Source organism: Schistocerca piceifrons, chromosome 2, assembly GCF_021461385.2.
Source record: "Schistocerca piceifrons isolate TAMUIC-IGC-003096 chromosome 2, iqSchPice1.1, whole genome shotgun sequence".
Lineage (NCBI taxonomy): Eukaryota > Metazoa > Arthropoda > Insecta > Orthoptera > Acrididae > Schistocerca > Schistocerca piceifrons.
In genome coordinates, this window is record NC_060139.1 from 269,087,473 (window position 1) to 269,112,552 (window position 25,080).

The 25,080-nt window shown below is 41.8% G+C and overlaps 1 protein-coding gene across 1 annotated transcript in view; it reads right to left on the minus strand.

The window, feature by feature from the left end:
• The window catches only part of LOC124777772, a 123,839-nt gene that overhangs the window by 77,463 nt on the left and 21,296 nt on the right, over positions 1 to 25,080 (minus strand). Inside the window, exon 2 of the mRNA XM_047253282.1 lies at positions 1,763 to 1,888. Coding sequence (XP_047109238.1) covers positions 1,763 to 1,888 — 126 coding nt within the window. The remainder of the gene's footprint in view (positions 1 to 1,762; positions 1,889 to 25,080) is intronic.

Below are 25,080 nucleotides of genomic sequence, written 5' to 3' on the forward strand. Positions count from 1 at the left end.
ACTGTAGTCGCCGCTGTGCCTGTTCCTTCGGACTTGTATGCATGTTCTTCTGACGAACACAGGCACTTGAATATCGTATCACATGAACTTAGTTCAAGTAATTTTGAAAGCCTTCATCTTGAAAAGCTCTGAAGATAACACGTCCGTGGAAGGTTGCATGAAGGAGATATTTCACTCGACGAGCGACATGAAGTGTTGCCCCATCTTGCATGAAAAAAGTTGTTGCCACATAGTTGCGCTCTTACAAAGCAGGAATCGCGTGCTGCACAAGGAGGTCTCGATAACGTGCAGACGCCATAGTACAGCTGACAGGGCTTCTGGGTGTATTCTCTCCAAAGAAGAACTGACCGAGCATAAAGGTACGTGTGAATCCACAGCACACGGTGACATATCGGGACTGCAACGGCTCTTCGTGCACAACACACCGTTTAACAGTACCACAAATTCGGCAGTTCTGCGTATTCACTGCACCCCGTAGTGTAAACTGCCCCGTCATATGTCATCACCTTCGATCCGTGAGGCCGCGCGAACATTTTTTTCGATCCGTGACAGAAAACAAGAAGCAAATTCAGAATGTTGCTGCGAATCACAGGGTTGCAGTTGCTGCTCCATGTGGATCTTGCAGTGGTACCAGCGTGAAACAGACTGCAAAACTTCCGTATTGTTCATCATGGGATGAATAATTTTCGACTGGCCGGTGTGACCGAGCGGTTCTAGGCGCTACAGTCTGGAACCGCGAGACCGCTACGGTCACAGGTTCGAATCCTGCCTCGGGCATGGATGTGTGTGATGTCCTTAGGTTAGTTAAGTTTAAGTAGTTCTAAGTTCTAGGGGACTGATGACATCAGAAGTTAAATCCCAAAGTGCTTAGTGCCATTTGAACCATTTTTGATAATTTTCGTAGCACTGCGCGACCACTATCGCTATCTAGGGCACGTGCAGCATCGTCAGTTACAGGACAGCAAACTCGTCAATAACTTCCACCAGAACAGGACACCTTCCTCTTCGAGGTACCACACCAAGCTCACTCTTCCTTCCGAATATCATTAACATCTTCTTTAAGCAATTTAATGTCATGGAGTCTCTTCTCAGCCATTTCAGTCGGCGATACTCTCTCCATGCAGCACTGCAATAGCTGCCGTTCACATAAAATAGTTTCAATAGTAGCACACGGTCTCTTTCTTCGATAATCATTCTGCTCGCTCACATTACAGCATTCCAAATGACAGTGGATGTCATACCCTCAGACAAACGGTGTACAACGCCAGATTCTCTTCTGGTGGCCACAACTGGAACTAATTTGTTTTCCAGGGTAAATCGTTTCCGCATTAACGCATAAACATATCTACTAAGTTTCGCTGCCATACGATAATTGTAGGTCACACTAGACCTCTGTGAGTAGCTGCATTTTGATTATAACGACCCAGCATGCCTAATATCTCAGTGACTGTCCAGTGATTGACTCGTTGTTTTTAAGCTCCTGGACTTATGCGTAACAGCAACGTGTTTCAGATTCTTCCCTGGCCACCCATATTTAGGTTTTGCGCATTTCTCCGAATGGCTATAGCGGAAAGTTAGGATGAACTGTACTACGATCCTAAACCCAATTCTCATTCTCATCATGCTCCCACCTGATTAGTTTTCAGTTTCTGAAGACAGAGACCACGACCTCTCCGTTAAACTGCAGCCTTCCTTTAGCTCTTTCGTTGCTACGGGGATAGCGCCGAAATTGTGAGATCCCAGTTCATTACGTGTTACTCACTGCAGTCGAAGCGCGTTGGACAGCAGTCGTCGGAATCGCCACTGCGTTCGCAACCCAGCTCCTCATAGTAGTGTATGGCTCTGAAGTTGGGACAGTCTACTATTCTGCACGTTGACGTCTCGGAACCTGGAAAAGAAATGTAAGAAAAATCAGATAGTTGTCCATCTGAGTACAAGATACACAGTTAGTCACGCAACAGGTTTTTCCGGTGGGTATGCCGAATATACGGCTCTCGTGTTCGCCGCCGTATCATTTTGTGTTTTTTCCCGAGACAACTCATCGCTGCCTCTGCTATGTGCTCACCGCCAGCTGCTGATTGCTGACAGTAAGCAGCAGCAGGCACCTGCAGGTGTCAAAAAGTTGCCTCTAAGAAATACAGTGGAATTTACACAACGTTATAAAGCGGCGAATCGGAGGAACGCATGTACATGTGCTCACAAATACGCTTGCGCTCACACCAACCCAACCCCCTCCCCCCCCCCCCTCCCCACCAACACCCACCCACCCTCACACACGCGCACACACACAAACACACACGCGCACACACATACACACACACACACACACACACACACACACACACACACACACATACACACGCACGCACACACGCCATACACTTGGAGAGTGGCATAAAGCTATGCAGATTGTTTCAAGCAAAAGAGAAAATTATTTTGATACTGGCAATGACCTTGTTGAAATTACATGTGCTTGTGCTGTAAGTACAATTCATCTTTGAAAATATGATTCTTCTTTATGTGAATTATCAATAATACGGAAAAAAGTAAATTAGTCCTAGTTCGTGTTTGGAACACATCAGCATAGTGAGAAATGTGCCTCCACTATTACTACTATGTTGTACTATCCAAAACATGAAGAACAAATACAGTGAAGTTTCAAAGAAACTGGCATAGGCACGCATGTTCAAATACAGAGAGATGTGAACAGGCAGATACGGCCCTGCATCCGGCAACGCTTATATAAGACAACAACTGTCTGGCGCAGTTGTTACACCGGCTTCTGCAGCTACAATGGCAGGTTATCAAGATTTAAGTCAGTTTGAAAGTGGTGTTATAACTGGCGCTCCAGCGATGGGACACAGCATCTCCCAAGTAGCGATGAAGTAGGCATTTTCCCGTAAGACCATTTCACGAGTGTACTGTGAAATTCAGGAATCCGGTAAAACATCAAATTTCCGACATCGCTGCTGCCGGAAACAGATACTGCAAGAACGGGACCAACGACGATTGAAGAGAATCGTTCAACGTTGTAGAATTGCAACCTTTCCGCAAATTGCTGCAGATTTCAATGCAGAGCCATCAACAGGTACCAGCGTGGAAACCATTCAACGAAACATCATCGATACGGGCTTTCGGAGGCGAAGGCACACTCGTGTACCCTTGATGACTACACGACATAAAGATTTACACATCGCCTGGGCACGTCAACACCGACATTGGACTGTTGATGACTGGAAACATGTTGCCTGGTCGGACGTGTCTCCTTTCAAATTGTATCGAGCGTATGGACGTGCGCGAGTATGGAGGCTACCTCATGAATCCGTGGACCCTGCATGACAGCAGGGGACTCTTCAAGCTGGTGGAGTCTCTGGAATGGTGTGGGCCGTGTGAAGTTAGAGAGATATAGGACCCGTGATACAGCTAAATAGGACTATGACAGGTAACACGTACGTATGCATCCTGTCTGATCACCTGCATCCATTCATGTCCATTGTGCATTTCGACAGTCTTGGGCAATTCCAACACGACAATGCGACACCCCACACGTCCAGAATTTCTACGGTGTGGCTCCAGCAACACTCTTCTGCGGTTAAACACTTCCGCTGGCCACCAAACTCCCAAAACGTGACCAATTTTGAGAATTTATGGGATGCTTGGCAACGTGCTGTTTGGAAGAGATCTCCACCACCTCGGATTTATGGACAGCCGTGCAGGATTCTTGGTGTCAATTCCCTCCAGCACTCTTCAGACGTCAGACAAGTCTATGCGACATCGTGTTGCGGGGGCTCTACACGATATTAAGCAGGTGTACCAGTTTCTTTTGCTCTGCAGTGTACTTCTCTGTGGTGAAACCTTATGAAATTCACCTTCAATTTTGTTATTATCTCGCTAGATGTCGTTAATCACATAAGAACGTGAATTTTCTAAGAAGCTGTTCTGAATCGCAAGATCAACATTTTGGTTTATGTGAGAAAACGACTTAATTGATTTATAGAATATAATTCATTTCATTCTGAATTGATACAAGCAGAAAAATGTAATTTTTTCTTAACGTAATCTTCTCAGTGTAGAGATCGCGTCATTTCCTATAAAATACTAGAGCTTTTTCCAAGTGTATCGTCCATAGTCATCAGGGGTAAAAACTACTGACAGCTGTGATTGGCACGATGTACCGGCTATATAGGCGCAGAAGCAGCATCTAGAAGTTTCCAGAGCAGGGCAGAAAAGCGCAGTCACGGAAGACGAGTCAGGCAACTGCTGGCGGCACAATGCCCCGGAATATTTTAATAAATGTAAAAGTGAGAATTCTGTCAACCTTGAACAAACACATGCACAAATTTCGTTAACTCTCTCTGCAGATAGTTTTGGTTTACCCTTTCCCGATCTAACAGTATTAATGTTGAACACTGCACGTAAGTATATGTCTGAAAAGGCCTGTCATTAAAACAACTTACGGAGGCAATAACCTGTCGTACAAGTAGAGGGAAATGCAAAAAATAATGGTTGCTTTTCAAGAAACGGTAAATATCAGTGAAATAACATAACATATTCAAAAATGAATACAGTTTTAGCACCAACAGGCAAGGATTTATTGCTGATTCAGATAGAATGTCACTTACAGTATTGTAGTAAAGCATTGCATGCCTGTGATTGTAATAATGTTCTTCTGTTCATTAAAATCTTCATACAGAAATTCAAATGCGTTTCTTTGTTGTTGCCTTGCGACGATGCCTAGCAATAATTTGTTTTCATATTGCTGACTTTTACCGCAGAGAGTGCTCTATGTTAACTGAGGTTTGGCTTCCTCGAACTTGGTCTGAAAATACTGCTGGTTTTTTGAAATTTTCTTCCTATTGTGCGTGCGTGTGCATTTACTGTTATGGTGAAAATTCATGAATTAAACCCTAGAAAGATAAAGTGCATCAAAGTTGTACAGAACGAAGGCCTAAGTAACATTGAAATTGTGAAGAGATTAAGCTGCCCGCGGTCAGCTCAAAGTCGAAATCTGCAGAAGCCACGAAGCGGGCGTCCACGCATTTCTTCGCCAGTGGAAGGACAGAAAACTTCGTCCACTACGCCGGAAAAACAAGAATGCTAAGTCAATTGAACTGGCAAAAGCATGAGCTCATCACTCGTTCTTTGTACAATTGGAATGAAGGCTAGAATTGCCAAGAAGAAGCCATTTGTAACTGCTGCAGTGAGGAAAAAGAGGCCGATATGGGCCAGAGTGCACGTAAACTGGAGGAAAGAGCAGTGGAGAACTGTGATATTTTCATACGAAAGCCTATTTTCCATCATGAGCAACAGACAACACCTCGTCTGATGTGAACGCAATGAAAGGATGGATTCTGACTGCCTTGTGCGAAGCGTGAAACACGTTCCATGGGTAATCTTGTGGGGAGCAATGAGATATCAAGGTGTTGGAACGCTGCACTTTGTTCAGGGAATAATGAACAGTGACCAATAGGAAGCTGTGATTCAGCACCCTCTGATGTTTACTGCACCCAATGCTTTCCTGCATGTATGCATATAGTGGATTTTCCAACGGAATCCGGATCCACTCCATACACAAAAAAGAGTTTTGCTTATCTTATCTTTTTAATACAATTACAAGTTCTACTGCTACACATCATCCAAATCAATCAGTTCAGATTCGTTACGTTCTTGCGGAATTGGGTATCAGAGGATTTTCGTGGCCGAGAAATTCATTAGATCTTAATCCAGTTGAGAATTTGTGGCAACTGGTTGGGAAAGGGGTCCAGAAGAAGAAGTCTGGTTTGTTGAAGTTGATCTTGAAAGTGTGGAACTGTGAAATTGACATTGGTAGCATTAGAGAACTGGAAGATCCAACAAAATACTGAGATCATGTAAGGTAAGGCTATTGAATAATGCACTAATGATAGACAATATTTTACACTATGACCGAATGAAAGGTAAATTTCATGAAAATATTCATCAATGACATGGCATTCTATTGTACAGAGATGTACCCCCTGTTGACATGTTTACTAGAATTAAATTATCAGAAACAATATTGTCCTTCATTATAATATTTCTTCTCGCTTGCAGACTATTGTTCTTTAATAAATATTTGAAATTTAAAAGAAGAATGCGTTTTTAGAAGATCTGTACCAAAATTCTCAAAGTCGTATAGGGGTGTGATTTAGCCCTGGAAACGAAACAGACATAATTACTTCGGCAATTACAATAATAGTATGGAAGTATGGACTAAATACGTTGAGGAATGAATAAGTATGTTATTCACTACCTTGAACTGTGTTATGTAGAACATATCAAGCATTTCCACAAATATGATGAAATTTCAAAGTCAAAGATTAAATATCTTTTTCAGAGAGTAAATATTTTTCCATCATTCGCGTAATATTTTTCAAATCAATAAATGTTTCGTACTACACGCGTTCTAAAGTAGCCTTTGTTCTTCCTCAGTGATAGTATTGAGCCATAAATTACTTCTGGAACAATGTGTCGGCTCTTGCTCGTGTTCGCGCTACAATTGGTCGCGGTCGCCTATTTAGGCGTCCGCGCAACGACTCAAAGCAGGTCGGTTTCCAGCGAGGTTGGAGGGAGTTACGAGCTCGTCTGGCAGAGGGCAGTACTGTCGTGTACTGAGCGTGGTACGGATACAGAGATCGCGGTGAGCAGTCAGACCTTGGAGCAGTGCGGGCCCTCTGTCGGTTCGACGTGATGCAGAGGAGCGATGCGGCTGAGTGGGTCGCTGTGGCAAGGCGAGGCCACGTTGGCATAGCGGAACTGAGGATAGCAGTATCCTCAGTGGAGGACGTTGCTGCCAGTTGCCGATTGCCGTTGTTGCGTCCTGTCCTGTAGCATTACGCAGTATTTTCAAACCCCAGCGCTGCTTTTAACGACGCCTTCGTTTCTAGCGGGTGAGCGGTTTTAACTTCAATGCTCCGAAATATCAAGTTGTTGGCGGTTATTTTTCTGTTGGAAACCGTACTGTGTTGTGACTGCACTACTTTGCTTTTTGGTTCAGCAGTGGCCGATATCTGCTCCTTCCATACTGCTATTCATGTTTCAGTCAGTTTGTTGTAAATGTTCATGTGGACTGTGTTGACGGTTGTGCCTTAAAAATGATTATCTGTGATTGCACCAAGCACGTATCATTTAAAGTGTTTTAATGGGATGCCAGTGAAAAACGCTAAGCACCTGTGGTTCTGTTAGTGATCCTTAAACTATCTGGAAAGTATAATTATAAACACTGAAATTTAAAATCTTTTTGCTGAACGTTACTGGTATTCGGTGGTATATAGGTTAGTTAAGCCTCTTAACAGCCCATTGCTTCTATAACTTGTGTTGCGTAATTAAATAATAATATCCTGTCAGTTTGCACTATGGTTATCTAAAGAGGAAATCCAAAATCCGATTAGTCATAATTAATTTTCACCTCCCTGTCTGAAAGCTGGTCTATACGAGCCACAATACGAGCTGTTTGGTATTTATCGAAATAATTGATTCCTGTGGTAGGGTAATTTAGTGTTTGCTATCTTAAATTAGTGCGGCGTGGAAGGCTCACGGATTCACGAGTTACAAGGCTTGGCTATGAAGGTATTGGTTTTTCAATATGTTGTAGAGTGCAAGCTGTTTGTCTGTGTCGTGTCCGAGGCTGCCTCAGGTGCTGGCACCGTCTGGAGCAGTCATCGAGGCATACGCGCTCTCAAGGGTGCCGTAGTGCAACAACACAATGTTGATAAGAAAGTGCTGTCTTATAAAATTATTTTAAAGTCGTAAATCATGTTATTTTAAGTAAGAGGAAGTAGAGGGTACTGATTCTACTGGGTCCATCAGGCTGCAGAAGAGACAAACTAAAATTGCTGTCTGAAGGATATGTTTTTTTCTTATTTTTCTCTAAAGTGACTTTGTTTAAATGGGGTAAAATGGCTTAAAGTTCCCTTGAGAAGGAACTGGTTGTCCTTGTGATGATTAATTTTTTATGGAATTGCGATATTTGATCTGAAGTTCAAATTCAGTCGAGATATAATTTCACTAGCCATGGTTAAGATTGTTTTATTTTACATTGAGACATTCTTAGACAAACATTCAATTTTTTCTTAAGAATTCGCGTTTTTCACTACTGTGTGTGTTATATTTCACGGGCTAATCGCCGGTGGCTCTAGTCTATGATGGTTCAAATGGCTCTGAGCACTATGGGACTTAACATCTGTGGTCATCAGTCCTCTAGAACTCAGGACATCACATCCATGTCTGAGGCAGGATTCGAACCTGCGACCGCAGCGGTCGTGCGGTTCCAGACTCCGCTCGGTCACTGCGGCCGGCTCCAGTCTATGAATTTAATATATTGTCTGTTTTAGTTTTTCATTTCATTGTTACATTTTATTTAAATAAAGTTTACCGGCTAAGAACAGATTATTCTAGTCTGAATATCTATGCTGATACATTAAAGGGCCAAAGAAACTGATACACATGCCTAATGTCGTGTAGGTCCCCCGGGAGCACGCGGAAATGCTGCAACACGACTAATGTCTGAAATAGAGCTGGAGGGAATTGACATTATGAACCCTGCAGCGCTGCCCATAAAACCGTAACAGTACGAGTGGGTGGAAACCTCTTCTGAAAAGCACGTTACCATGTATCACGGATATGCTCAATAATGTTGATGTCTGGGGAGTTTGATGGCCAGTTGAAGTGTTTAAACTCAGAAGAGTGTTCCTGGAGCCACTCTGTAGCAGTTCTGGAGCTGCGGGGGTGTCGCATTGTCTTGCGGGAATTGCCGAAGTTCGTCAGAATGCGCAACGGACATGAATGGATGCAGCTGGTCAGACGGGATGCTTACATACGTGTCACCTGGCAGAGTCGTATCTAGACGTACCAGGCGTCCCATACCACTCCAACTTCACACGACCCACATCATTACAGAGCCGCGACAAGCTTGAACAGTCCGCTGCTGACAAGTAGGTCCATGGATTCATGAGGTTGTCACCACACCCGTACACGTCCATCCGCTAGATACAATTGGAAACGAGACTCGTCCGACCAGGCAACGTGTTTCCAGTCGTCAACAGTCCAATGTCGTTGTTGATGGGTGAAGCACAAAGTTTAGTATCGTGCAGTCATCAATGGTACACGAGTGGGCCTTCGGCTCGAAAGCCCACATCCAAGATGTTTCGTTGAATGGTTCCCACGCTGACACTTGTTGATGGCCCAACACTGAAATCTGCAGCAATTTGCGGAAGTGTTGCACTTCTGTCACATTGAACGATTCTCTTCAGTCGTTGATGGACCCACTCTTGCAGGATCTTTTTCCGGTTGCAGCGACGTGAGACATTTGATGTTTTACCGGATTCCTGATATTCATGTTACGTTCCTGAAATGGTCGTATGGGAAAACCCCCACTGCATCGCTACCTCGGCGACGCTGTGTCCCATCGCTCGTGCGCCGACTTTAATACCACCTTCAAAGTCACTGTAATCTAGATAGCCTTCCACTTTAGCAGCACCTAACCGGTCCAACAACTGCGCCATACACTTGTTGTTTTGCATAGGCGTTGCCGACCGCAGCGCCATGTTCTGCCTGTTTACATATCTCTTTATTTTAATACCCATGCCTATACCAGTTACTTTGGACCTTCAGTGTGTCAGTGTGCCTTGCTATTATCCTATTACGTTGTGGTGTGTAAAGTATGTTGCTGCGAGTCCTCTATGGACTTGTCCTTTCACTCCCCACAGTCTTGAGACCTGCTGACAACATACCAAATATATAAGTGGCCTGCTGTGTTAAGAACTACTCTACTGAGGTAAGTAGTTACCCAATAACCAGTTTTGTAACGCAGACTAGCAGACTATCACAGTACGTCACGTTTACAAAAAAAAAAAAAAAAAAAAAAAAAAAAAAAAAGAAAAACAATACGAGTGATGATTGGCAGGCATAGGTTGTACAACGGAACAACGACCAGTACGAAGATCAGTCGTAAAATGCAACCAAAATTCCAAGTTGCACATGTGGTCAACTTAACGCCAAAAGCAGCGCAAAGGTCCGTTCCCCAGGCATGTAATCACTATACCTGAATCTGAAAATAGTTGATTACTGTTAATACCTCTGAAAGGTCTCTGTTGGATTCCTTTCGTGTTAATTTCTTAAATATGTTGTCATTTACGGCATAAATTCCTCTTCTAAATTTACTGTGGTGTTTCTGACTATCTGGGAGGAGACTGAGTAGTGGAACGTGTTACTTTTACACATAAACAAGAACGATCTGTCACACTACTACACTTAAAACACAGTTTATATGTAATTCGTGTCACACAGTCTCATACGGAACCTACATCCGCTTTCTTTTATATACTGTATATGATAAGATACTGTCATGCCCCTTCCATTCTGTGTGAGAGGATAAATGAGCAAATGTATTTCTAGTTGCATGCTTGAGGGTAGCAGACAAGCCTGTCTGCTAGAGAACAGTAGGACCAACGTCGGAACAGGTAGCTACGCTTTCTAAATTCAGAGAGGTTTCTATTCTTAGTATGGTCCTGTCCATCCCTTACATTGTTGGTATAGGAAGCTGCATCTCTGGCCACTTCCGTTTGTATTTGTGAGCCACCCTCAGGAAGGGACTACGTCAGTCTGCCCGTGGCGAGCGTCTGAAGTGGTAAGATCTCCAGCTAAGCGCGTGTCTGCTAAGTCTATAGGACAATGGATTTTTTAAGTTCAGCCTAACTGAAAATTTAATCAGCTTTATTTCAGGTTTAGCTCTAAAATATCTAATGTTATCTTAAATTGCAATGCAGTGTGATTCAAGTGTACAATTCAGAATATCTTCCAGTAGTTGCTTTGTCACTACTTTGTGAGTAAAGTGGAACCACGCGTTGATCAGTAACTGTAACTAAGATCATCAATCTTAAATGCGAATGTTCGTGAGATTATAACGTCTCGTCTTGACAATATTTTTCAATATAGCAACTTTTCTTTATGTTCAACCCACGTGGGGTGTACTTTGTGATACCAGTACCACGTGCTTATACAATTGTTTGACCCATCAGGTTAATAGTAAGACGATAGTAACCAGTTCGAGGTTTTTCTTTTGTAAATTGCTTTTCGAACTAATATATTTTAATTATCAAAATTATTGTGGAGTTACACTCTTTTGTAAACCAAGTTGACCACGTGAAGCATGAAGTGTAATCATCAAAGTAGCCCTCAGCTATTATTTTCGGGAAGACACAGAGAGTTAGTATGAATTTAGTATACCAGTGTGTGGCAATTTCATGACGGACGGGATTGCGCTACGAACGTAAATTCTTTGGTTGAAAATTGAATCGGTTGGTTGTGGTTAATTTCCTCTTGCATATATTTCAATGTTCTTCGTGTGTTATTTTATGAATGCAGTGTTGTATGCAGTCTCCCAATCTTGGCTCCATATTTGATGTGTTCCGTAAGATTACAAACTCACATTTTCACAATCCTAAATAGGGCACCAGTTTAGTTATGAATCAAGTTTAATATGCTGAAATTTCAATGACCAATGTTAAAATAAATTTCCAAAAATAAACTGATTTATTTCTTTTTATTTAAATTCTGTTTATATATATATATATATATCACCAGTTGTCGTATGACTATTAAAAGATTATAATTAATGTTAGTCTGGTTGGGAATTTGGTAAGCTAGACTGGATACCTGGTGAAACAGTTGTTCAGTAATGCAAGGTTAACTTCCCCAGACAGCTCACAGCTTTTAACCCACTTTTATGGTCGTGAATAGCAGCACCACTTGCAGAACAAATTAAAGCAAGAACATTACACATGGCGACTCTGTTCTGTGATTCCGCTAGACTCTGGAATCTCTGAAACTTTAGATTGTGAGCGTTGTATAATCTTAATTTTTTTCCCTGCAGCGCTCATACAACTTCTGCGTTGTTTCTCAGCAGGCTTTCAAATGATTCACGGCGTTGTTGAGCGGCGTTGTGTTGTTTGTCTTGTTCTTTTGTTTTCTATATTTGTGTGTTTTGTATATATATGTGTGTGTGTTTTTTTTTTCTCGCTTGTAAATTGCACTGCTTCGATCAAAGTTAAAAATATGTTTTGCGTGTGATAAAGTGCGTACTAGGTTCGGTACCTTTCGTGTACCTGTCGTAATTGTTGGGGGATACATTTATTGTGATTAGTGTGTTGCGTACCGGGTATAAATTGAACTAATGCAGACACGTAACCAAGCTAAAAGTAGGCGGTCCAACAACTTAAGCAACATGGACCAAGGGGATAATTTAATTTCGAATATTAACGCGTCAGTCGGTTCCGAAAATGCAATGGGAAATATGTCAGACGAAATGCAAAACAGGACGAACGGGCTCACAGCAGAGCCAGAAATTAATTTGCCTCCTACTAACCAAATTGATTTGGCAGAACTCATGAAAGCCTTATTGCAACAAAATAAAGAAAACGCAGAGAAATCAGAAAAATCGTTCCGAGAACAAAAAGAATCATCTGAAAAATCGAATCGAGAGCTAGGTAAACGAATGACGCAGAAATCTGAAAAATCGATTCGAGAGCTAGGCGAGCAAATGATGCAGAAATCTTAAAAATCGATCCGAGAGCTAGGCGAACAAATGACAGAGAAATCGATCCGTGAGCTAGGCGAACAAATAACACAGAAATCTGAAAAAATCGATCCGCGAGCTAGGCGAACAAATAGACGAAAAACTAATCCAACAGACAAATATAGTCGACAAGTCGATGCAGAGAGTGTCCGATGATATCTCACAAAGAATAAACAATCTGGCAAGTGAAATAAAAAGTGATATTATGAAAGAATTAGGCCGTGCATTTGAACAAATCGATGACCGTCTGCAAGCCTTAGAACAGGGCAAGCGGAGTCGCGATGCGGAATCGAAAGAGAGAGAGGGACAGCTACTTAGGAATTTCCAAGTGCTGAGAGAAGAATGCCAAAGGGAACGCCAGCAGCTACTCTCGAGGGTCCAGGAGTCGGTAAAGCATTGTCCCGCGTCCGTTAGCAACACAGTAGCGGACAACAGTCAAGCGATTCAAGCACTCGAACAGCAAGTAGAACAATTGAAGCAGCCTGGGGCGGAGGACAACAGACAAATACATGATAAGATTGCGGCATTAGCGGACATCATAGGCACGGTGCAGGTGACGAAAAGCGAGAACAATACTACACCGGTAGCGGTCACAGAGACCGAAGAAGTGCGTTCGCTTCTTAGATTTCAGAAGGGACAGTTCGAAGTGAACAGGCGGCACAAAGCTGAAACAGGCGAATTACAAGAATGCGTGGCGCATCTGGAAAACCGCATGGCGTGTGATTCCGAACTCGCCAATAGCACTAAAAATAGCCGTACGAACAGTGCAGAGAGAGACTCCGGCCACGAGCGAGATTTTGACGACAGGGAAGAATGTATTTTGAGGGGCAGACATGAGAAAAATAGAAACATTCAAGGGCCTCGCCGGGAGGAAATGTGGGGATTTGATTTCAAACATTTCCTTATGGTGAGAAAGTTTGAGATATTTCGAAATTCGCAAAAAGGAATACATCCACGAGCATGGCTCGAGCAATTTGAGTTTTGTCTTCCCCCTGACTGGGCAAGTTCACATAAGATAGAATATATGTGTGGCTATTTGGAAGGCGAACCGGCGATTCGCATGAGGTCGGCAGCGCGTCACTGCAACTCCACTCGGGAGTTTCGACAAGCCTTTCTGTCCGCCTATTGGTCGGAAGCGGCACAAGATAGGGTCAAGCATGGCGTAATTATGCAGCCAAATTTGAACCAGTCTGGTTTCGGCAGCCCAGCACGCCTATTCGACCACATGCTGCAGGCAAATCAATTTTTATACGATCCATACGGGCCTGCGGAACTAATTAGGATATGCATCACCAAATTGCCGATGCACTTGCGCCACGTCATTCTTGCGGGACGATGCAAAGAGGACGTGGAAACGTTTAAGACACTTCTCCAAGAGTTGGAATATAATGCAGCAGAATGCCCGCCTAATCAGGCACAAAGTTATTACGGGGCACAGAAGCGCGATCGCAGTCGTGGCCGTAGTACTAATCAACGGCGTGACTGGTCGTCACGACGCGAATGGAACAATAATCGGGACCGGCCGTATAGAAACTGGGGTAACAGTCGCGAACACAGGTGGAACAACGGAAATGATCGAGGATGTGGACAAGATCGTGAACGCTACAGGTACGGCAACCAGAATCGATACTCCGATGAATACGGTGGGAATAGGACTTAGGCGGAGCACCTCACGATGTTGAAATTCGGCCGGCTAACCCTAGACATAATCCAGCAAATGGAAATGAACGAAACCGGCAATGGCAAATGATCAGCCCAGAAGGCACCCAATCGGAACAAGTGAGCGACATGGCAAATGAGTAGAAAGGACAGTGAGGAGTAGAGAGGACGGTGAAGAGAAACAATTGATTGGTTTACATTTGTGACATGCATTTTGAATAATATGTTGATAAAAATAATGATAAAGATGTTTCTATGTGATTGATTGAAGTGATGTTTTTAGTTTTTTTTCCTTCCTTGTGCAATTAGGATTTAGGTTGGTTCAAATGTGAAGATAAAAGGTTTCTTTGTGAATGAGTGAAATGCTGTTTATGGTTTTTTTGTGTAAATCGAAAAGAGTCGCTCCTGAGAGAAGCAAGATCTGCGTTGAATTAATGCAAAACTCAGGGGAATATCCGATCTGTGGGTATTATGGGTCTGGAAAACCCAGGTCCCCAGCTGTTAGTAGCCTTGTTTCCGATTTTCTGCTTTCAGTGCTACTATCTATCTATTACTATTCTATATCTGTCAGTATAAATGAGGAACTCTTACTATAGTAGGCGTGCTGCATGAATATTTTAAAATAGAACTCTGAGAAAGGAATGAGTAAGTCTGGATTCCTCAAAACAGGATGCGATAATACGATTGTTTAACCAATGGCTTCCCAATATACGCTAATATGTTAATATTGATGATATATGTCTTTTTTGTTCTTTATAGCTGAGTATTTGGAGATGAAGAAGCTTGCACAGGATAGAGTAGCATGGAGAGCTGCATCAAACCAGTCTCAGGACTGAAGACCACAACAACAGCTGAGTACGTAAAGTGCTGCTTGTGGATTTCGTAAGTAGATTGATTCCCTTCAAGGTGAAAGAAGAGTTGTGGTTTGGATAATTTACGTGGCCCTGAAATAGTATTATGGCAGTCAAATGACGAGCAGTTTTCCAGCAAATGGAGAATGGAACGGGAATATGGATCCTTTTTGTAGTCTTGACTGATGTTGAGCCAGAACCTGAAAAATTATTCTGCGTTAATACTTGTCCTAGAAAAGCGACGTTTATGTGTTTTGCTGATGCTGTGAGCATTACAGCTTACTGTTTTCGCTGGTGCGGGATGCACTGCAGCCTATATGATTTGTACTGAGGAAATTTCCCTCTTGGAGGTAGAGGAAGATTAAATAATTTTGATTATGGGACCGAAGGAAAGCTTGGCTTAATGTAATAAGGATGAAGCAAAACATTTGTCATTTAAACTACAGGAGGATTCGGATCTTTTGTGTCTGTTGTAAGTTCTATATGTTAAGATGAAACTGTTTTACAGAATAGAGGAGACCACAATTTTGCCATTCATGAGAAATGAATCCAGAATGACCACCACAGGCGAAATAACTGATTTGGAAGCGAAAGGTAACTTAAAGAAGGAACGAAATTGGATCAAAATGGGTAAGAAAATGTAGTATAACCTGTATAATGAAAATATTTTTACCCTTCTCAGAGTCATCTGTGTGATTAATTCTTGTGATAACGTAATTTTAGATGAAATTGTCTTACTGTTTTATGTGTGAATATATGAGTATGATAAATGTATAATTGCGAGTCTATTATCAGGTGTGTCAACTGGTATAAATGTTTTGGCGTGCAAATAACCATTGTTCTTTTTACTATGTATGTTTAAGGAAAGTTTCTCCATATTTATCATGTGACAAGACATATGCCACGAGCGTCAAGTGGAGGACGAATTAGAACAATGTTGTAGTGCTATAAACACAGTGTTGAAGCAGCACTGAAGTAGCTTGTTGGCTTAACTAGTAGTGGATTGAAGTAGAATTTTGAGTAATACATGTTTATGGGTAGTTAATTTGTAGTATAGACAACAGGTGTGCATGTGTGTGTGTGTAAATAACATGTGAACCCTATGCTGCCCTGACCTATACTTGCCGGCCGGAGTGGCCGTGCGGTTCTAGGCGCTACAGTCTGGAGCCGAGCGACCGCTACGGTCGCAGGTTCGAATCCTGCCTCGGGCATGGATGTGTGTGGTGTCCTTAGGTTAGTTAGGTTTAAGTAGTTCTGAGTTCTAGGCGACTGATGACCTCAGAAGTTAAGTCGCATAGTGCTCGGAGCCATTTGAACCATTTGACCTATACTTGCACAAGGCATAATCCTATTCATTTTAGTGAATTAATAAGTAGCATTTGATTTATTAAAACAAAGTGAACCACATTAGTGATGAGGATTTAGGTATTATATTGTCAGTTCATTTAATTTTTATTTTTATACTGCCAATTCATTTCACTTTTATTTTTTTATATTATCAAGTCATTTAACTTTTATTTTTATATTGTCGATTCATTTAACTTTTTTATTTGCAAAAAAAGAATAAGTCTCACTTTTGTTCTTAAAAATTGTGAAAGACAATGCTAAGCGGTATTATGTATGACATTTTGTAATCACATAACTATGATGAACAGTTTTTGTGAATGTAGTTGAGAATGTGAAAACGAACCGGCTAAACTCTTACGAGACAGCGGCAGCAGCGAGGAGGAGGACTAGTTGTAGACAGGCGGGTTTCCCAGCAGGACACACTGTCAGCCGGGCCACTTCTGGAGCACGCTCGCCAACAAATGAAGGGCTGCGGGGCAAACACTTTCCCTTGCACCCGGAGCTAATGGCCGGCCGCACCAGTGCGACCCGTCGTGGAGGCGATGACCTGATATGGCCGAGCGGTCCACCGCGCGGAAATCCATCTGCTGGCAACGCACCACACGCACGCGACCGTGACGAGACGGCCGCGGTGAAACGACAGAAGACAGGGAATAAAGGGGCGTGGAGCCCTTTGACAGGTACTGTCCAGAGAAACTTGCAGACGTCAACGATGACTATCAACATTTCTTGGCGGAAGCCCATTGTCAAGCGACAGTAAATCATGGTTCGGTGTTCTCTGGTTGCTAAGGGTGGCACAAGGAAGAACCATTAAGTGTCATCCTTGCCCAGGAATATCAAACCGGCGAGCCAATTGAGGATAACTCAAGAATGTAACAACACAAGGGGCGTGGAGCCTTTTGACACGTGCTGTCCAGAGAAAGTGGCAGACTCCAACGACGACGCCTATCAACATTTCCTGACGGATGCCCACTGTCAAGAGACAGTAAATCATGGTTCGATGTTCTCTGGTCGCTAAGGGTGGCACAAAGAAGAGCCATTAAGTGTCATCCTTGCCCAGGAATATCAAACCGGCGAGCCAATTGAGGATAACTCAAGAATGTAACAACACAAGGGGCGTGGAGCCTTTTGGCACGTACTGTCCAGAGAAACTGGCAGACTTCAACGACGCCTATCAACATTTCCTGGCGGATGCCCACTGTCAAGAGACAGTAAATCATGGTTCGATGTTTCTCTGGTAGCTAAGGGTGGCACAAAGAAGAGCCATTAAGTGTCATCCTTGCCCAGGAATATCAACCTGGCGTGTCAAACGAGGATACCGCACGAATTTGACAACACAAACATGGAACCAAATCGAGATGTACGTGACACGGGTCACCAAGAGAAACTTCATGAGAGGGCATAGACAGCGGGATTGCACGCAACAGATGGACAAAGAAAACCCTACTGACAGCTGCGGTGACGAACCCCCCCCTCCCCTTATATTGTGCCTCGGAACAGTGCCACTACTGACTGTGTAAGTGAACAGTTATTATACGGTTCTTAGTCCAAAGCATATACGTGAGTTTCTACCAGAGAAACTTCGACTCGTGTGTTTTGCAGGGGTTCGATTTATTGGTGTTTATTAGACTGACTCTTGTATTTTGCAGTTCTTCTATTTATTGCTTTTTTTAGACTTTGACTCTAGTATTTTGCAGGTGTTTTATGTATTGGTATTTTCTTTTTAGACGTTGACTATTGTACTTTCAGAGCTGTTTTATTGATCAATGTTTGTTCTTGTGTGATGTATTAGATTTGTGATATTTTGTTTCGTAAATTCATTCCTGTGGCATTGCTTCGTTTATCAGTCAGATAGCTATTCATTCTCATTGGACTGTGATCGATTAGCCTTTGCATGGGGCATATTTATAGTGAAGACCCCCATAAGGGTAACAATCACATTATTAATTGTAGTTTCAGATAATGACACAGTGGTCATTGTTTTCTAACTAACTGAAATATAGTAGAGTGATTAAATTAGTGCCACAAAGTTATTTTAATTCTACAAATTATTAGTTTTATAAGATATAGAATTTTTTTGCGATAACCACTTTGTAAAACTTTTTTTTTTCTCTTATCATTTTTTTTGCTTTTGCGGATTGTGCATTGTAATGTTCTGCTTTATAATACTGATGTTATTTTCATGTTCTTTTTTAATTGCTGTAGCACCTTTGATATTTTCATAAATTTTACTTGTTAATAAACAGTCATAAATTTTCCTGTGATCAGTTGGATCTTGCAATGAGAAAATGCTGGTGAACTCCATAAGGGTAACAACCAGAAATTGTTTTCATATTAATGACACAGGTACCATTGTTTTTACTTGCTGACCGAATTAGGTCTACACTATCTTTTAAATAGGCGTCACAGATTGTTTTTTTTTCTCTTTGAAATTGGTAGATTCTAAAGCAAGTAGCTGGTGACCTTTTGCCTTTTCTTTACATTTTTGGTTTAAGTTGGGTGTGAGAAGCCTGCTTGGGAATGTCTTAGCATGGCCAGAAAATTCCCTGCACAGTCTTTTCCCGGAGCGTTGGGGTTATGAAAGGTCTCTGTTGGATTCCTTTCGTGTTAATTTCTTAAATATGTTGTCATTTACGGCATAAATTCCTCTTCTAAATTTACTGTGGTGTTTCTGACTATCTGGGAGGAGACTGAGTAGTGGAACGTGTTACTTTTACACATAAACAAGAACGATCTGTCACACTACTACACTTAAAACACAGTTTATATGTAATTCGTGTCACACAGTCTCATACGGAACCTACATCCGCTTTCTTTTATATACTGTATATGATAAGATACTGTCATGCCCCTTCCCTTCTGTGTGAGAGGATAAATGAGCAAATGTATTTCTAGTTGCATGCTTGAGGGTAGCAGACAAGCCTGTCTGCTAGAGAACAGTAGGACCAACGTCGGAACAGGTAGCTACGCTTTCTAAATTCAGAGAGGTTTCTATTCTTAGTATGGTCCTGTCCGTCCCTTGCATTGTTGGTATAGGAAGCTGCATCTCTGGCCACTTCCGTTTGTATTTGTGAGCCACCCTCAGGAAGGGACCACGTCAGTCTGCCCGTGGCGAGCGTCTGAAGTGGTAAGATCTCCAGCTAAGCACGTGTCTGCTAAGTCTATAGGACAATGGATTTTTTAAGTTCAGCCTAACTGAAAATTTAATCAGCTTTATTTCAGGTTTAGCTCTAAAATATCTAATGTTATCTTAAATTGCAATGCAGTGTGATTCAAGTGTACAATTCAGAATATCTTCCAGTAGTTGCTTTGTCACTACTTTGTGAGTAAAGTGGAACCACGTGTTGATCAGTAACTGTAACTAAGATCATCAATCTTAAATGCGAATGTTCGTGAGATTATAACGTCTCGTCTTGACAATATTTTTCAATATAGCAACTTTTCTTTATGTTCAACCCACGTAGGGTGTACTTTGTGGTACCAGTACCACGTGCTTATACAATTGTTTGACCCATCAGGTTAATAGTAAGACGATAGTAACCAGATCGAGGTTTTTCTTTTGTAAATTGCTTTTCGATCTAATATATTTTAATTATCAAAATTATTGTGGAGTTACACTCTTTCTGTAAACCAAGTTGACCACGTGAAGCATGAAGTGTAATCATCAAAGTAGCCCTCAGCTATTATTTTCGGGAAGACACAGAGAGTTAGTAGAATTTAGTATACCAGTTTGTGGAAATTTCATGACGGACAGGATTGCGCTACGAACGTAAATTCTTTGGTTGAAAATTGAATCGGTTGGTTATGGTTAATTTCCTCTTGCATATATTTCAATGTTCTTCGTGTGTTATTTTATGAATGCAGTATTGTATGCAGTCTCCCAATCTTAGCTCCATATTTGATGTGTTCTGTAAGATTACAAACTCACATTTTCACAATCCTAAATAGGGCACCAGTTTAGTAATGAATCAAGTTTAATATGCTGAAATTTCAATGATCAATGTTAAAATAAATTTCCGAAAATAAACTGATTTATTTCTTTTTATTTAAATTCTGTTTTTTTATATATATATCACCGGTTGTCGTATGACTGTTAAAATATTATAATTAATGTTAGTCTGGTTGGGAATTTGGTAAGCTAGACTGGATACCTGGTGAAACAGTTGTTCAGTAATGCAAGGTTAACTTCCCCAGACAGCTCACAGCTTTTAACCCACTTTTATGGTCGTGAATAGCAGCACCGCTTGCAGAACAAATTAAAGCAACAACATTACATCTCTACAGAGCAATTGCAGAATGACGTGGTTTCGAAAGAGGAACCTCAGTGTACCGGTGCTACTAACCACTGCTAATGGCTTTAATAACATGCTTTGTCCATGTACACACATAGCAACATAGCAGTCTGAAATCAGCGACAAAACTTACCTTTCACAGCCTGCGAATTGTGCACACAAAAGAACGGAATACTTATCAGTAATATTTTCCGAATATTTTACGTAAACTGAGCTGTTTCATTTCCTGTATAACTGACAATCATCCGTTACACTAAAGCCACTGCTCAAACCAGGTGTGGACAAGATGATGCCACACGCAGAATATGGTCTCACACAAAGAATATCAGAATTACGTACGAAAAGGGAAGCAGAAAAGAGCAACGGAAAATTTGAATTGACGTTCCATTGTTGTTGTTGTTGTTGTTGTTGTAGTCTTCAGTACAGAGACTGGTTTGATGCAGCTCTCCATGGTTCTCTACCCTGTGCAAGCTGCTTCATCTCCTAGTACCTACTACAACCTACATCCTTCTGAATCTACTTAGTGTTTCATCTCTTGGGCTCCCCCTACGATTTTTATCCTTCACACTGCCCTCCATTACTAAATTGGTGATCCCATGATGCCTCAGAACATGTCCTACCAACCGATCCCTTCTTCTAGCCAAGCCGTCCCACAAATATCTCTCCTCCCCGATTCTATTCAGTACTTCTTTATTAGTTATGTGATCTACCCATCTAATCGTCAGCATTCGTCTGTAGCACCACATTTCGAAAGCTTCTATTCTCTCCTTGTCTAAACTATTTAACGCCTATGTTTCACATCCACACATGGCTACACTCCATAAAATACTTTCAGAAACGACAACTTGACACCTAAATCTATACTTGATGTTAACAAATTTCTCTTCTTTAGAAACACTTTCCTTGCCATTGCCAGTCTACATTTTATATTCTCTACTTCGGCCATCATCGGTTATTTTGCTCCCAAGTATAACAAAACTCATCTACTACTTTAAGTGTCTCATTTCCTAATCTAATTCCCTCAGCATCACCCGATTTAATTCGACTACATTCCATTATCCTCGTTTTGCTTTTGTTGATGTTCATCTTATATCCTCCTTGCAACACACTGGCAATTCCGTTCATCTGCTCTTCCAGGTCCTTTACTGTCTCTTACAGAATTACAATGTCATCGGCAAAGCTCACAGTTTTTATTTCTTCTCCATGGATTTCAACTCCTATTCCGATTTTTTTTGTTTCCTTTACTGCTTGCTCAATATACAGATTGAAGAACATCGGGGATAGGCTACAACCCTGTCTCACTCCCTTCCCAACCACTGCCTCCCTTTCATGCCCCTCGACTCTTATAACTGCCATCTGCTTTCTGTACAAATTGTAAATAGCCTTTCGCCGCCTGTATTTTACCCCTGCCACCTTTAGAATTTGAAAGAGAGTATTACAGTCAACATTGTCAAAAGCTTTCTCGAAGTCTACAAATGCTACAAACGTAGGTTTGCCTTTCCGTAATGCATCTTCTAAGACAAATCATAGGGTCAGTATTTCCTCACGTGTTCCAACATTTCTACGGAATCCAAACTCATCTTCTCCGAGGTCGGCTTCTACCAGTTTTTCCATTCGTCTGTAAAGAATTCGTGTTAGTATTTTGCAGCCGTGATTTATTAAGCTGGTAGTTCGGTAATTTTCACATCTGTCAACACATGCTTTCTTTGGGATTGGAATTATTATATTCTTCTTGAAGTCTGACGGTATTTCGCCTGTCTCATACGTCTTGCTCGCTAGATGGTAGAGTTTTGTCAGGGCTGGCTCTCCGAAGGCTATCAGTAGTTCTAATGGAACTTTGTCTACTCCCGGGTCCTTGTTTCGACTTAGGTCTTTCAGTGCTCTATCAAACTCTTCACGCAGTTTCATGTCTCCCATTTCATCTATGTCCTCTTCCATTTCCATAATATTGTCCTCAAGTACTTCGCCCTTGTATAGACCCTCTATATACTCCTTCCACCTTTCTGATTTCCATTCCTTGTTTAGAACTGGGTTTCCATCCGAGCTCTTGATATTCATGCAACTGATTCTGTTTTCGCCAAAGGTCTCTGTAATTTTTCTGTATGCAGTATCTATCTTGCCCCTAGTGAGATATGCCTCCACATCCTTAAATTTGTCCTCCAGCCATCCCTGCTTAGCCGTTCAGCACTTCCTGTCGATCTCATTTTTGAGACGTTTGTATTCCTTTTTGCCCGCTTCATTTACTGCACTTTTATATTTTCTTCTTTCATAATTTAAATTCAGTATTTCTTCTGTTACCCAAGGATTTCTACTAGCCCTCGTCTTTTTGCCTACTCAATCCTCTGCTGCCTTCACTATTTCATCTCTCAAAACTACCCATTCTTCTTCGACTGTATTTCTTTCCCCCGTTTTTGTCAGTCGTTCACTAATGCTCTGTCTGAAACTGTCTGCAACCTCTGGTTCTTTCAGTTTATAGAGGTCCCATCTCCTTAAATTCCCACCTTTTTGCAGTTTCTTCAGTTTTAATCTACAGTTCATAACCAGTAGATTGTGGTCAGAGGCCACATCTGCCCTGGAAATGCCTGACAATTTAAAACCCGGTTCCGAAATCTCTGTCTTACCATTATATAATCTATCATAAACCGTACAGTGTCTCCAGGCCTCTTCCATGTACACAACCTCCTTTTATGATTCTTAACCCAAGAACCTACGCAAGAAGAAAGTTCAACAACTTTGCTCACTCACTTTTCTGCTACGCTGTCGTGATACCGGTTTAGTTCCCAAGTTTTTAAAAGTGAGAAGAATGTTTCATTCGGCACAAGCTAACCGTATTTATTCTCGTATGGAACTGGCATTACTACGTGAGCGGATACATCAGACAGGACGAGGGCTGGCGGTATGTGATAGTCAACCGCTAAATCTTCATTTACTTATTAGTAATACTATGCAGTTTTCTCATTGGAACAAAGTGGACAGTTTAACATTTAGATCTATGGAGATTAGTGCAGAAGTGTCTTCCAATAGGCAGAAGGAGAAGTTTGATCGTCTACAAGAGGGTCGACAGGAAACACCGATTCCAAACAATTCCCAAACGGTTATTAATTTATCGGAAAAAGAATTGTCTAAGGAAGAACTTTCTGTTCTGTCTAAAGGAGGGAATTTTGAAATCACTCCATCCAAGGTTCTTATGGAGGACATTATTGCTAATATAGAGGCAGGAATTCGTCAGTTACCATCATATTCTGCTGATGAAATTAGGATGGAAACCTCCAGGATATTACGTAAAGCTAAGCCACCCAGCAGCAATCTGTCTCGTCCGCAGCTCGTGGTCGTGCGGTAGCGTTCTCGCTTCCCACGCTCGGGTTCCCGGGTTCGATTCCCGGCGGGGTCAGAGATTTTCTCTGCCTCGTGATGACTGGGTGTTGTGTGATGTCCTTAGGTTAGTTAGGTTTAAGTAGTTCTAAGTTCTAGGGGACTGATGACCAAAGATGTTAAGTCCCATAGTGCTCAGAGCCATTTGAGCAATCTGTCTCAAGGGGAAAGGAAGGCATTGCGGGAGATCAATGCAGACAAGAATGTTATTACAGTTGCCGCTGACAAGGGAAATGTTACTGTTTTAATGAATACTGAGGATTATCACAAGAAGATCAGTGATCTCCTGGAAACCAGCACATACAAGAAGTTGAAAAAGGATCCCACAACGAATGTGCTGAATGCCACCAATCGTCTGATAAAACAGTCTTCCATTCCTACAGAAGTTAAAAAGTATCTTTGTAAAACGGAGGCTTATCCTCCGAGATTATATGGATTACCAAAGATACATAGGCCTGATGTTCCTTTGAGACCGATAGTCAGCGCAATTGGAGCTCCTACCCAAGAACTAGCCAGACACCTTTCCTCTTTGTTACAACCTTACATAGGCAAAACTGAGAGTCATATTAAAAACTCTCTACACTTCATTAAGAAAAAGAGGGAAATTACTGTCGGTCCTAATGACATCCTTGTCAGTTTTGATATAGTGTCTTTGTTCACTATGGTTCCAGTTGATAAATCTCTCTCTCTCATATAGCCGATATGTTACCTACTGATATAGTGGCCTTGTTCCATCACTGTCTATCCTCGACCTATTTTCAGTACAATGGTGAATTTTATGAACAGATTGATGGAGTAGCCATGGGAAGCCCCCTAAGCCCCGCAATTGCGAATTTATTCATGGAATATTTTGAACATCAAGCACTGCAGTCGGCCAAAAAAAGCCTCTCGAAGCGGTATCGGTATGTGGATGATACCTTTGTAATATGGAATCATGAGGAAGAAGACTTGAATGATTTCCTGGTGC